Below are 15,313 nucleotides of genomic sequence, written 5' to 3' on the forward strand. Positions count from 1 at the left end.
ATCATTTTAAAGTTTACAAAGGCTGAAATTATGTTAAGGACTAATAATTCTTCCTTTTCTTTAAATGGCAAATGTAATGTTCAAATTCTTGTGATAATATGAATAAATGAATTTTGAAACCAGTTGAATTTTTCATGCCAAGTATTTCAAAGACAATGATCTTTTTCTGCAGGACACAGGGGCACCACCAATGCAACTGCCTTGCAGTGAGCTTGGTTGGAGGAGGGATAACATTAGCTACAAAGAGAAAGGTCAGCTATCTGTAATGTCAGAGCAAAGGCTGCCTTGAAGCTGCATCTACCAGAAGACTCTACCTTCACAGACATACTCGTACCAGCCACACAAACCCTTCTAGCAGCTCCATGGTTCTGTGAAAAACCTAGGATGAAGATGTGGGATAAACTTAAATATTAAAGAAATGCATACATTTGGGGAGCTTCCTTCCAGCAGTGTCATTGAAATGCCATAGCTATCTTCTGTGTATTACAGTTTTGAATACAGTGCAGCAGAAAACTACTTCTGAACTTCCTGAAAAGACTATTTGATCAAGTTGGACTAGTTTGGTTCTGGGAGAAGGAGTTAAAAGTAGCACTTTTTAGGTACAGAGCTCAGCCTAAATAGACTTATGAATAATGAACATTTGTTGGTTGCATACCATTCCCTGCTTTGCACCTCGTGAGAGTCTTCAGATTTTCCTCTGGTTAGCAGCTGCTCCTTCTCAAAGCCCATGCTTCCTTAAGTTCTGGATCTAAGCTAACTAAAATATTTGCAACCTCAAACCTTGTGGCCTCCATTCCTCATTCAAGGGTAAAGTTGCCAAGGGCTTTTTCTTCTTTAAATTTCCATTTCTTTTTCTATTTCCATTGCTTTCCAGAGAGTGGAAGACAGGGAGGGGGAGAGAGATAAACATCAATGTGAGAGACACATAAATTGGTTGCCTCACGCTCACACACAGAAGACCAACTGGGGCTGGGATACATATATGCCCTTGATCAGGAATCAAACCCGAGACCCTTCAGTCCCTGGGCCTACACTCCAACCACTGAGCCAAACCAGCCAGGGCACCAAAGCCTTTTGAAAAAGAAAGTTCTTGCTCTTTTGAAATCGCTACCAAAGAGATTCTCTCTGTCATTACATTGGAAAGTGCAGTATGTCAGATGAAAAATGACCCACAGGGATGAAAATTGGGGAAAGGAAAAAATCTTACTCTTTTTATGCATAAACAGAAATATGCACATAGTACAAAAACAGATATATAGGCTATCTGTGGTATTAACACTTTAGAGGGCATTAGAAAAAGTCTTAAAACACTCCTTAGGGGGCAATCCTATAAAATAAAAGCCAAGCGACCAAAACGGCGAAATGTCCAGAATGACCAGAGACCAGAATGACCATGGGCCCTCACCCAGCCAGCCCCATCCCCCAGTGGGAACCCCCACCTCGATGGGGGGCATGGCCAGCCTGCAAACCCCCTGCAGCCCCTCATCCCTGCCTCCCAGCGGGGACCCCACTCTGATCCAGGGCCCCCATCAGGGCAGGCTGGTCAGCGCCCACCCATGCACTGGGCCTCTATCCTATATAATACTACACACACACACACACACACACACACACACACACACACACTATAATAAAAGGGTAATATGCAAATTGACCCTAATGGTGGAACAACTGGACCGACCGCTTAACCAGTCACTATGAGGCACACTGACCACCTCTCAGTCCCTTCGCCCACCCAGCAGGCTCCGATCCCCTGGTGGCAAATGGGGCCTGATGGTACGGGGATCCAGGGGTGGGTAGCGGCCCACCAGTCGCCCCACACACAGAGGGCAATCTGCGGCGGGGGCGGTGAGCAGGAGGGGACAGCTGACCTCTCGGTCCCTTCCCCCTCCCATCAGGCTCCCATCACCTGATGGCAAATGGGGAACCGGGGTGGGTGGCGGTGGGTGGCGGGGCCGGCTGTGGGCAGCCAGGGAAGATGGCCCTGATCACAGGCCAGGCCTAGGGACCATACTTGCGCATGAATTTCATGTGCCAGGCCTCTAGTAATAAAAATAAAAAGGTTGAGAAACACTGTTCTAGGGTAATGGCAAATACCACAAAAGGCAGAAGACAGTAATGGAAACTCATTATTCTTTAAATATTTTTATTGATTTCAGAGAGGAAGTGAGAGGGAGAGAGAGAAAGAGAGAGAGAAAAACATCAATGATCACTGATTGGCTGCCTCCTGCATGCCTCACACTGGGGATTGAACCCACACCTGGGCATGTGCCCTGACCAGGAATCAAACCATGACCTCCAGGTTCATAGGTCAACATTCAAAAACTGAGCCACACCAACTAGGCAGGAAACTCATTATTAATGCTAGCATTAAGTTTATGGATCAAAAGACACCTGAAGCCCATTCTAGCTCTTGAACTTAGCCAATAAATCCACTTTTTGTTTAAGCCATTTTGTGTTGAGTTTCCTATCATATATAACAAGTCATATTAACTGACAAAATATGGAACTCTGCATCTGATGTATTATTATATATGCCAATACAACAGAACACTGAAGTGGAACTATTTTAGTCTGTTTCTGCTAAACCTCCATGAAAACAGATGCCAGATATCCTTAAATTCAAAATAAGCCAAATAAGATGAGAATCCCATTTAGAACATGCAAAAAGATGGTGGGAATGGATCTCAAAACTCTTTTGGCTCTCATCCCCTGGATAGTGTAAAGGGGTTAAAATTGAAGACAGTGTCCAAGGTCAGAGAGGAGTTATGAGGACACTGACATAAAGTTGGGTGGGGAGAGTGCTCAAACTGGGAGGGACTTGAAGGAGACCACTTAAATAGCTTGATATGTATCTTTGGAAATTTGGAGACACACAATAGACTAGTGAACCAAAATTGATGTGAAATTATGAAGTCCAAGTTTCCATCCTTAACTCAGTTAAAGGGAACGCAGTAAAAAAATTGAGGTTAACTAAGATGGGTTCAGCTCCCCTCCTTCATTTCTCTATATTGACCCTTGAACAACACAGGGGTTAAGGACATTGATCCCCATCATGCAGTTGAAAATCCATATATAACTTTTGACTCCCCCAAAACTTAACTACCTTTGGTATCCAAGGGGAATTCATTCCAGGACCCTTCACAAATACCAAAATCTATGGATGCTCAAATACCCAATATAAAATTGTGAAGATCTATGCATACAGTTGGTCCTCCACATTCGCAGACTCCTAAGCACAGATCAGAAACAACACAGATATTTACTGAAAAAAAAAAAAAAAAGACACCCACAGCCCTAGCCAGTTTGGCTCAGTGGATAGAACATCAGCCCATGGACTGACAGGTTCCAGGTTCAATTCTAGTTCTGGGCATGTACCTCGGTTGCAGGCTCGATCCCAACCCTGGTCAGGGCTCATGTGGGAGACAACCAATCAATGTGTCTCTCTCACATCCATGTTTCTTTCTCTCTATCTCTCTCTAAAAATCAATGGAAAATATCCTCGGGTGAGGATTAACAATAACAAAATAAAACAACACCCACAAATCTGCATATAAGAGAACGCACCCACTTCTAACCCATGTTGTTCAAGGGTCAACTGTGCTTAGGATTCTGATCACAAGTGACAAAAATACAACTTGAATTACCTTAAATGAAATATGGAAATTTATCAGTTCACATAATCAAGTCACAGAATGGGAGAGGTAGATTGGATTTGGGGATGACTGAATCCAGGGACAAAAACACTGCTGGGACTTTATTAGACACTAGTGAAAAGGTGTCAGGCAGACACCGCCCCCCCCCAAAAAAAAAAAAAAAAAAAAAAAAAAAAAAAAAAAAAAAGAAGATGGTCTGCAAGCAGACATGAATTGATTTTAGACTAATATAAATATCAGAAGTCAAAATTGGTGGATAAGACACAGCAGCAGAAATATTGGGGTAGATGTTCAAAACCATGTATAAAATTCACTTTAAAATGCATCCAACAACAAAAAAATAGAGCCTGGCCATTGTTGCTCAGTGGTTGAGCATCAACCTATGAACCAGAAGGTCACGAGGGTCATGGTTCATTTCCGGTCAGGGCACATGCCTGGTTTTCGGGCTCAATCCCCAGTAGGGGTCATACAGGAGACAGCCAATCAATGATTCTCATCATTGATGTTTCTATCTCTCTCCTCTCTCTCCTTTCCTTTCTGAAATCAATAAATATACATTTTTTAAAAGATAGATTCATGTATGTATGTATGTATGTATGTACTGGACAGATGTGATAAATCAAGCACAATAAAATATTAATGGTAGCATCTTGGTAATAAATATATGTCTTCACTGTAAATTTTTCTGTATGCTTGATATTCTTCATAACAAAATGTTGGGGGTAGGGGGATTACAGGCAGAATAGCAGAACAGCTTCATGGCTATATATAGTGACTAGTCCCTTGTCAGCAGAATTCTAGTCCTAAACCAAAGGTATAGAACACACCTCTTGCACTCCAAAGAAAGGGAGGACTGGCAAAAGCTATTCATTCATCTACAACACATAACAAATATTTCTTGAGTTCTCATTTGGTAGCATCCACTGTATTAAAATTAAGGTATTAAACCAGATATGACCTGCAGAGTGAGAGCACAAGGTTAAGAGGTGATCATTCTAGCTTGGAAATTCGTATAGAAAAACTACAGTAAAAAATGGTTATCTCATTGACTTAACCTGCTTCAAATTGGTTTTATTAGTGCAGTAAGCATCATTTTACAGGTAGAAATAAAGCTGATTTCTCACTTGGACAACTGAGTAGATGATGGGATCCTCCATGGAGACAGAAAATGCACACGGAACAAGTATGTGGTATGTGATAACTTTTAAATTTGCTTTTGGAATCTTGAAATTTACGTGTTACAGCTCAATAGAGATGTCCAATGGGTTCAGAATTCTGGAAAAAACCTGAGCCCTGGGAGAGATTGGGAGTCATCATCATAACAGTGGAATAGGTCATCAAAACCCTGAGTAAAATCATCCAGAGTATCGTGAGAAGATATTATTCTTTCATTCTTTTATCCATTCACCAAAGCTCTCATCAAGTGTTTCTAGAACTATGAAAACAAAAATGAGTATTTTTCAGGAATTCATAAGTTCTCTTTCTTTTTCAATCTCCACCTGAGGATATGTTTTTACTGATGTTTAGAGAGAGAAAGGGAGAGAGAGAAACATCAGTCTCTTACTGAGAGAATTTTACATCCTTGGTCCTTAAACCTTCATCTCTAACTCCAATTTTCTCATTAGGCTTCAAGCCAAACGAACGAAATAAAGAATAACAGCTAGTTTAAAACTAAAAAGTTGTGTGGGTAGCCCAACACAGGCCCTACTATGCACCTTGGAGATACATTGACCTAGGTTCTCCTGGATTGTGAGGACCACAATTGTTTTGACAAGGAGAAAAGTGGGATGCTCTAAATGACAGCCCCTGAAGAGCGAGACACGTTCCTTTATTGTTGGCTGGAGTTTGGGGTTCACATCCAGGTGGCTATCTCCATAGATTGTTTTAGTCAGGCATCATTTAACTCCAGGAGCCTCTGCTTGCTGTGGACAGCTGGGCTCTCCAGAACGCTACCCACAGCCAACACAGGAGCAGGCATTTCTTCACATGGACCTAGAGCTGGCCTCACTTCACCTCCTCCCACCCGCCTGCTTACAGCGAATGTACATCGCTGATGTACAAAGATGCTTGCAAAACTCTACAGCTACACACGCTGTCTTTTCTACCCAACCATGCTTCTTGTGATTTGGACTCCATGTCCCGACTGGCCTTCTTTTTGGCTAGCATTCAGGCTCAATGAAACCTTACTTAAAATACACTTCACTGTGCAAGTCAATTTTTTTGTTTAACATTCTAATCTTGGAGTCTATTTGCTCATGCCCCCAAGATGGCAAACATTTTTTTTTCAAGGCTATTGTTAATGGTTAATTATAAATGCACGGTGTTCCACACTCTATGGGTACTATTAATGCAACCCACAACTTCAGATAAACACAACACGTTACATCAAATTATAAATATCTACTTTACCTAATATTAACTTCCGTTCCTGCGCACTCAGCCTACGTGTTGCTATTCAGGTTACAGGCGCTGGCTTGCTCTGTATTATTTGCTTTAGAATCTCTCATAGTCATGGGTTGGCTCAGAGTAACAGTAGTAACTGCTTCCTGGCCTATACATTGAAGGAAACACATTTTCCAAGGATTCTTTAAAAAAAATAGTGCAGCTTGGTTTAGAAGTAAAACTACAAAGTAAGTTTCGTCACAAAAACAATCCAACACTACCCAGGCTCTCTGCAGGTCTCTGACAAAACGGGAGCGGATCCATAACATACTTCAAGAACCAGAGTCGGAACCAGAGCTTTCAACTTTCCCGCTGGTTCCTACAGGGCCAACCGCACCGACGTTCCGTCTTGCTCTGCGCCATTTCCGTTCGCGCATTTTAAGGACGTCAGAGCGTCAGCTCTCGCGGTATCATCTGTTGCTGAGGCACTTTAACAAAGATCTCGCGAAGTTTGTTCTACAGATCCAAGTTGGCCTCTGACCCTCCCCCACCGCACCCTCAAAACTAGTCTTCCTTTCTCAGTCTCGGTTACAACATTCTTCCCTCCCTCAGCTCCTGTCCCTCCTCCCGTTTCCGATTTCAAGCCGGAACCGGAAGTCTAGTGGGCGGGGCTCGGCGGCGGAAAGCGCAGAGGAGCCGGAGCGGGGACTCGGCTGTGGCCGCTGCCCCTGTCCCTTCCACGGATCGCCGTGGCTCCAGGCTGACGGCCGGTCCGGAGGCGGGTGGGCGCGGGTCTCCCCCGGAGGGGCCGGGCGGCGGCCTCCCCGGGCCCCCCGGGCTCCGCGAGAGATCATGTCTACAGCCTCCGCGGCTTCCTCCTCCTCCTCGTCTTCGGCCAGTGACATGATCGAAGCCCCCTCCCAAGTCCTCAACTTTGAAGAAATCGACTATAAAGAGATCGAGGTGGAAGAGGTGAGCGAGGCCCGGCGAGGCGGTGCGGGCCCCGGCCGGTCCCGCCTCCGCCTAGTCCCGACTCTTACGGCGTCGCTCTGTCCCCCTGATTTGCGCGGCCCGCGGGGTTCACCTGGGGTCCTCATCGCCCCACGGAGACCGGGTGTAGAGGAGCTCCACGCGCGCCGCTGCTCCGAGGTCGCGTTCTCTGGGCCTTCCTTAAGCATTCTCGAGTTGGATTTGAGTCATCTCATGGGGGAAGATGAACTGGTGAGACAGTTCATCGGTTAAGGCGTAAATTCATCCCAGACCGTGGCCGTTTGGAGCGTCATTGCACCAAGACGCGGCGCTCTTAAGGGCCAAGGCTTGTCCTCTCGCTCTGCCTGGCGCGTCCTGGGCGCTCGGTAAATGCTTGGTCAATTCATGCATCTTCATGTATAACGAGGTGTTTCCCCGAGTGTGGAATGGTTTCTGTCGCCGATTCCTTAGAGCAGTCGTCAGAATGCTAAATGTTCCGCCTTCCATTGGACTAGGACTAATTTAGATGCATTTCAACCTTAGTAATGTAGTAGGCTGGTTACGATGAAAAGCTATTTCAAGGAGCATATTCTGAAGAGATAACTAATGATTTCCGTGATCGGACACCTCTGTTATAAAATCCGAGTCCATTCTCTGTGCTGTCGTAATTTAAGTTTAGAGCAAGGTAATATCGTGTCTTTAGTACATTGCTTCTTTTCAGATTCACAGAGGAGTAGATTGGCTCTAAGGACCATCACATTTAGAAAAGCAAAAACTGTACTTATTTTAAAGACTCGCTTTTGTAAAGGGTTAAACTTTGGTTGAAAATACTATCAGATATTATTTGTGCATCATTTTAAAAATTATTACGTACTTGGCATTACATATGCCGTGAAGAACCCCCTGTATGTCCTATATTATAGATTCTCGGTTTTCACTACTTTCAAATTCCAAAATTATTTTTAAGTAGTGGAACACTAGAAGTAGTGAGGTAATTTTCATTTAACAAACAAGTGGTTTTCTATGCATGTTTTGGAAAAATAATGTTATTAATCATATTTTTTATTTCATAAGGTAACCTTAGAGGTCACTGAGAACAACCTTATTTTACAAGGTAGTTATAAGTGGGATGAGAAAGGCCTTTGGAGTTAGAGGAAGGTCCAGTATATCAGCCATACCACTTAATAGCTGTGTGATTCAGAGCAAGTTTCCTATCCCCTGTGAGCTTTAGTTTTCTGGCTATAAAATAGGGGTAATTTCTATTTCATTTATTTGTATAACAGAGCCTACTAGGCAATATGCAAACCACCAAACACAGTGTCTGACACATATTACTAGGAAACTGAGTTCCAGAGAGGAAGTGACCTGCTTTAAGGTCACATGGCTAAAAGAAGGACCTGTATTTTGAAAAGAGGGGGGAATTTTTTTCGTGTGTAAGTGTTTTGTTTTGTTTTGTTTTGTTTTTCCTATTGATGCTATGATAAATTCCTTTTTCAGAAGTGGGTGGTTGATCCAGCTTTCATGGCTAGCATTCTTGCTTTTTTAAGAATAAAAATTCAGTGAGTCAGTATAAAAGAATTGCAGTTTTTAAATAAACATTTACGTCTACTCTGGTGAACTGTCATACTTGTAGACTACAAATTGTTATATAATAATAACTTGTACTTCATGGTCAACCACATGCTTTCACAGACTTACATCATTTGATCCTTACAACTTTAGTTTTTGCACACTACTTTCTAAAGCATGTTACATTCTTGCTTGGAGGAATGAAAGTTACTAAGGAAACATTTTGCTGCTCTTCTCCCAAAGCCATTTAACTTCTGATTAGGTTTTTATATTTCCAAAGACCCTTCTTTGAGTTTAGATAATGTTTCAACCTTTCTTTGGTATATTTAGGACAGTCCTGAGATCTAGATTTTTGTTTTTAAATGAAAATTTCTAATATTAGGCATTTAGTTTTTTTTTAAATATCCAGTTTATTTGCACTTTAAGGTTGACTTTCAGCCTTCCTGATGTTGAAGCCATTACATAATTTCCATCATATATTCTTCATATGCACACATTAAAACAGTGTTACGTGATCCAGGGTGTACCATGGATTCTCAGTAACTATTTCTTAACTTCGATTCTGTGTGTAGGTTAAAGTCATGAATAAGAGAATACAGAAAGATGACCAGAAACAAAAAGTATTTTATATTGCTTTCAATATTTTATATGTACACATAAATTGCCTATAAATAAAAGAAAATCATAATCTGTATTTCTCACATAACAGTGTAATTGAATCAGAATTATGTCAATTCAGTTAGAAAATGTTAGAAAAACATTCCAAATACAAGTCAAATAAATATGCAATCATTTAATAGGTGTATATGTTCCTGATATTGTGACTCAGTAATATCAGTGTGGCATTTCCTAAATTCAATTCTGATATCAAATTATGTAAGGCTTTAGCCTTAGAAATCTACATAGGTACTTTTTTTAAAAAGTAACTTAGTTTTTACTATCTGGATCTAAGTGTAGAGAATAAATTGTGAGGTATTTCTTTGGAAACTAGCTTGCAAGAAATGGTTAAAGGCAGTGTGGTATGGTGACAAGTATACAGAGCTGGGTATTTAAATTTAGATGCCATACTGATTCTGCCATAATGTAGTAATTCAGTAAATTTTTTTTTTTAAATATATTTTATTGATTGTTTACAGAGAGGAAGGGAGAGAGATAGAGAGTTAGAAACATCGATGAGAGAGAGACATCGATCAGCTGCCTCCTGCACATCTCCTACTGGGGATGTGCCCGCAACCCAGGTACATGCCCTTGACCGGAATCGAACCTGGGACCTGGAAGTAAATTTTAACAAATCTTCTGGGCCTCTGATTTCTCACATGAAATGAGGGATTGGACAAGATCATTTAAGATCTCTTTCCATTCTAAAATGAAAACACATTTATTGTTTCTAGTATTTATGCTTTAAGGACAGTGATCATGATCTTCCATGGAATGTAGTTGGACCAACTAATCCAAATTAGACAAGTGATATCCCCATTTTATAGGTGCTGACAAGTGATCATTGAGTTTGATTTGTCACAAGCCTTACGCCTAAAATGGTAGAGTTAGGAATTGAATTTGAGATTTCCTGAGTCAGTTGTTCTTACTACTGGATGTTCCTTTAGTTCTTCCTAAAGTACAGTAGGTCCTCGGGGTTACGTGGGAGATCCATTCCTACGGCACAATGTAACGCGATTTTTGCCATTAAGTTGGAACCCACCTACATAAGCAACTACGTCACTCATATGGAGCACATACACAGCAGTAATGAAGTGAAATAGTAAAAAAAATTTAAAAGAAAGATAACAATTCCTGACCTTTACTTGTGGTAAATAAATAATAAAAACATAAAGCACATATGTACATACTTCTAAATGATGGAACTTTTTTTTTTAATAAATAAATGGGAGATGGCGACATAATCACGCAACAATGTACATCGAGTCTGACATAACCCAAGCACTGTCTGTAATCTATAACCAGACCTTATTTTTCGAATGAGGAAACAAATACTGATTTCCTTGATAGTAATTGGTCCTGAGCACTTAATGAACATTCTCCTCCCTGTACGGTACTGCTAAGGTATTGAGAAAAATGAATAGAAGAATCTTAGGATTCTCTCCTTTGAAATTGTCACTTGTGAGACAAGAATAAACACAGAACATTTAACACATTTCGTACTGCTCAGGAGTTTTCTCGTGTTTCGCGCGCCATCTGTTAAGGACCGCACACGAGTGTTCTTGTTTTTCATGCCTATGGAAAAAGGAGCGAATCTAGATACTTATGTAAATTTTGTTTGGTCCCTCTTCATAGAGGAAAATGTTTTACGCAGTACCATATGTTAAAAAAGTACTAGGAACTTTAATTGTTTAATTGTTTTTGTAAATAAAAATGTTATAATTATTGAAAAACAACACCTAAAGTACATTATGATTATTTAAATAATGTGCAGTTTACCCAAAAATGTGTGGTCCCTGGTGTATGTCTTAGAGATTTCTATGCAGTACTTCAGTGTGTTAATAATTACATTTTTAGGACCGACCACAAGTTTAAGACTATGAATCCTATATAATAAAAGGCAAATATGCAAATCGACCAAACAGCAGAACGACTGGTAGCTATGATGCGCACTGACCACCAGGGGGCAGACACTCAACGCAGGAACTGCTTCCTGGTGGTCAGTGCGCTCCCACGGAAGGAGTGCCACTCAGCCAAGAGCTGGGCTCATGGCTGGTGAGCGCAGCAGCAGTGGTGAGAGCCTCTCCCACCTCCGCAGCAGCGCTAAGGATGTCCAACTGACGGATTAGGCCTTCTCCCTGCTCAGGCCAGCCAGCAAGTTGTGGGGAGTGGGCCTAAGCTAGTAGTCAGACATCCCCTGAGGACTCCTGGACTGTGAGAGGGTGCAGGCTGGCCAGGCTGAGGGATTCCCCCCCTGCCGAGTGCACAAATTTATGCACTGGGCCTCTAGTATAATATAAATTGAGCACTTAAGCTATAATTTGAAAGTAGATTTAACCCCACAAGGCTTCATTGAGTGGAAAAGAGTTTAAAACTAGACTTTGAATAAAGTAAGCATCAAAGATTGAGAAAAGCAGTAAGATGAATTTTTTGCAGTTGTTTCTCTGCCTGGAATGAATGCTCTTCCCTCCAGAACTTCAGGGCTGGCTCCTTCTCACCATTCAAGTCCTACCTCAAATGTCACTTTCTTAAAAAGCTTTCCTGAGCAACCTACATCTTTGTCACTTCTATTTATCCTTATGGTGCTTCCCAGTAACCAAAATTGTGTATCCCCCAGCAAAATGTAAGGTGCCTTATTCATACCTATAATTCCAGTGCCTAGCACCTAGAAGTTTTTCTATAGATGTTATTTAAATGAGCAAATGAAGTTATTACAGCATACCCATGAACACTTAGTGACCATTTGGGTCTGTTATCTATGATAAAACTAGTGGTTAAGATTAGTTAGTGATTTGGCTAAGGCAGCATTATACTAGAAATGAAGTTTGATTCTTTAAAATGTTGATTTCATAACACTCCATTATACCTAGCAAATACTTTTTGTTTATCAGGAGTCAGGTGCTGTGAATAAACCCGGTATTGGTGCCTTTAATAAAATGCTAAATAGATCATATGTGGTGTAGTAGCTTTTTAAAAGGAAGACTCACAGTGTTTACCTCAATTGTAGCATACTAGTGGCCAGGTGGACGGATTTATGCACATTGAAAGGAAATTAATTAGAAGAAATATTTTAATATCGCTATTCACCCTTTATAATAGAAGTGTCAACTAAATTCACGATCAACAATGACACATCAAGACACACGCCTGCGATTGGCACCAGCGAGAGCTTTATATGTATCGTGCATGCATATAAAGTCAACTTAGCCTTTTATATATAGAATAAATTTGCTTAATTAGACCTGTTTTCTGAATTAGCTAAACTTTTCCCAGCCCAGTGAAGCACCCCAACTTCTCTTTCAGGTAATTGTCAGTAGCACAGCAGTAAATATCAACACAAAGCAGATTATTATTGTAGATAACGCAGGGAGAACAAAGGGCAAAATATTTAACTGCAGCGGTGTTTGACTATGTTCAGCACAGTGAGAAAATCTGAAGTCATTTTCAAGGTCCACCATTTATTACTTCTTTTCAGTCGGGTCAACTTTCTAAACTTTCTAAATCTCCGTGTTGTCCGGCTAATGAAAAGAAAATAGTATTCTACCAAGTCTCCTACCTACTCCAGGACTTCTGTGAGGATCAAATGAGATGAGGCATGGGAAAACGCTTCACAGACATTTGGTTAAAGTGTAAAATGTTTGCACCTGGCTATAAAACAAGTCGTGTTCCTGGGCTGAAGAAACTGCAAGGAGGCTAGTTGCTAGGGAGAGGAAGCCAGGCATTGCTACATGACGTCATTATCCAGCACCCACAGTGACCGTTTCAGGGCTAGGTTGTGCTGTGGGCCGCATTTTGCGCCATGGGGTCTTGGCAGCACTGGCTGCGATTTAGTGGGTTGTCACTCTGGGCTGCTGCGGGGCCTGTGTCCCACTTGGGGGAAGTGAGTGTTGCTTTGTTGGCGCCAGGTCCGCGGTGCTATTTCTTTGTAAGTGGCCAGTGCACGTCATGGCAGTTCCTGCGTTGAGTGTCTGCCTCCTGGTGGTCAGTGTGCATCATAGCGACTAGTCGGGTGGTCAGAGGGACACTTAGCATATATATAGCATTTATATATATACTAGAGGCCCATTGCACTAAGAGATTCATGCAATAGGTCTTCTCCTGGCTGCCGGCACTGGTTTTCCTCCGGCACCCGGGACCCAGGCCTTCGCTCTGGCCGGAGCCTTCAGTCTTCACTTCGCCCTGTGTGTGCAAATTAACTGCCATCTTTGTTGGGTTAATTTGCATACTCTCCTGATTGGCTGGTGAGTGTAGCGGAGTGACAGTTAATTTACATGTTTGTCTATTATTAGGTAAGATATATAGGTATATATAGATATGTAGATATATAGAGGAGCAAGGCACATATAATTGCACCATTTATATGTTCTTAAGCTTCATTATAGAGATATGCAAAGGCTTTGTTTTAGAGAGAAACATGTAAAGAACTTTGGAAGTGATGGATACTTTGTAGTTTTAGGTTATGAATATATGGGCAATTGATAATAGAGAAAAACCTAATTTAATAGTAGCCTAAAAAACTAAGTCCATATAATTATGGATATCCAAAATTATTAAAAAATTCTTCTTTGTGAAATTTAGTGATCCTTGGTTTCAGTAGATCTGGAATGTGATCACAGTGAAGAGGTAGCCCAATGATAACTTTTATGTTGTGCATGTATAGTTTAAAAGATGATACAAATATATTATTTGAAAGAAAGGCCTATTAAATGGGTTAGATGTCTTATGGCAAGCTTTGAAGACTGCATGAAAATTTCGAAAATAAGTTTGAATAATCTTTTGTGTTATCAAGTCTGTTTTGTCAGCTCATGACAGTTGTACTCTGCCACAGTTAATTAATAGATATTTAAGTTCTGAAATAGTTGGAAGCTCTGAGTTCTAATTAATAAATGAAAGATCTATGCTTGTTCTATCATGTTCTATCATGTTCCAGATTTCTAGCCAGTGTAGTGGCAGCATAGCTATGGTCCGTTCACATAGTCCAGTGGTCGGCAAACTGCGGCTCGCAAGCCACATGCAGCTCTTTGGCCCCATGAGTGTGGCTCTTCCACAAAATACCATGTGCGGGCATGCATGTACAGTGCGATTGAAACTTTGTGGCCCATGTGCAGAAGTCGGTATTCTGTGGAAGAGCCGCACTCAAGGGACCAAAGTGCCGCGTGTGGCTCGCGAGCTGCAGTTTGCTGACCACTGACATAGTCCATAGAACAGGCCAAACCAACTGACAGCTATAGTCACTGAACTAAAAATAACACGAACTTTGGACAATTAAGAATTATTTCATAGTAAATTCAAAGAACAAGTGCATACATCTTTGTTGATTTAGTTTTGTTTAGATATTTTTCTTTTTAATAAACTGACTTGCGTGAAAGAATGGAGTAGTCTTCCATCGTAAGGAAATTAGTTTTTAAGGAGTTGTTTTTTTTTATACACACACACACCAAATTCTGATTTTTATTATTGTGCTTTTTAAAGCTATTTGCCTGGAAATATCCTACATATCATCTCTCTTATTTTTCTGTTACATTTTTTATTAAGAAATTAAATTTAAGTCTGCTTTACTACATGAGACTAAAATTGTGGACTCCAAATCAAAAGGAGACTAAACTGTGGGTGGTAGAGATGCATGTCATAAAAAAAAAATATTGATCTAAGAACATTTTAATTTGGAAAACATTCATAAATTTAGAAGGACATATTTCTAAATTGACTCTTTTAAAACCAAAGCCCTCTTTGCATTCCTCTGTTCTATTTTTACAGATGAGCAATTGTGAAAAATATCTGAAATATTATTTCTAAGTTCACCATTTTAGATAGATGTTTATGATGGGGGGGGAATACTTGTAATTTGGATGTACACCCTTTTTACATTCTTGGTGAAAATTGATCCTTGGAGAAAGTTGCCATTCAAAATAATCTACACTAATAAAAGAGAAAAATGGTAATTGGTGTACGGCGCTACCGTTTTCATTGGCTAATCAGGGCTATATGCAAATTAACTGCCAACTAAGATTGGCAGTTAACTGCCAACAAGATGGCAGTTAATTTGCATATGTAGGCACAATGCAGGGAGGTGAAAGGGA

The 15,313-nt window shown here is 40.9% G+C and overlaps 1 protein-coding gene across 4 annotated transcripts in view; it reads left to right on the forward strand.

The window, feature by feature from the left end:
* Positions 1-6,676: 6,676 nt before the first annotated feature.
* Positions 6,677-15,313, forward strand: part of MAP3K7 (mitogen-activated protein kinase kinase kinase 7) — a 64,764-nt gene continuing 56,127 nt past the window's right edge. For 2 of the 4 annotated variants that reach the window (XM_015557687.1, XM_006778248.2), the window contains exon 1: positions 6,677-7,010. In XM_015557687.1, the coding sequence (XP_015413173.1) occupies positions 6,891-7,010 (120 nt within the window). In that variant the 5' untranslated portion in view covers positions 6,677-6,890. The remainder of the gene's footprint in view (positions 7,011-15,313) is intronic. The other 2 variants (XM_006778246.2, XM_006778247.2) reach the window with 1 other exon arrangement.

This window comes from Myotis davidii, unplaced genomic scaffold (assembly GCF_000327345.1).
Source record: "Myotis davidii unplaced genomic scaffold, ASM32734v1 scaffold269, whole genome shotgun sequence".
NCBI classification, from domain to species: Eukaryota; Metazoa; Chordata; class Mammalia; order Chiroptera; family Vespertilionidae; genus Myotis; species Myotis davidii.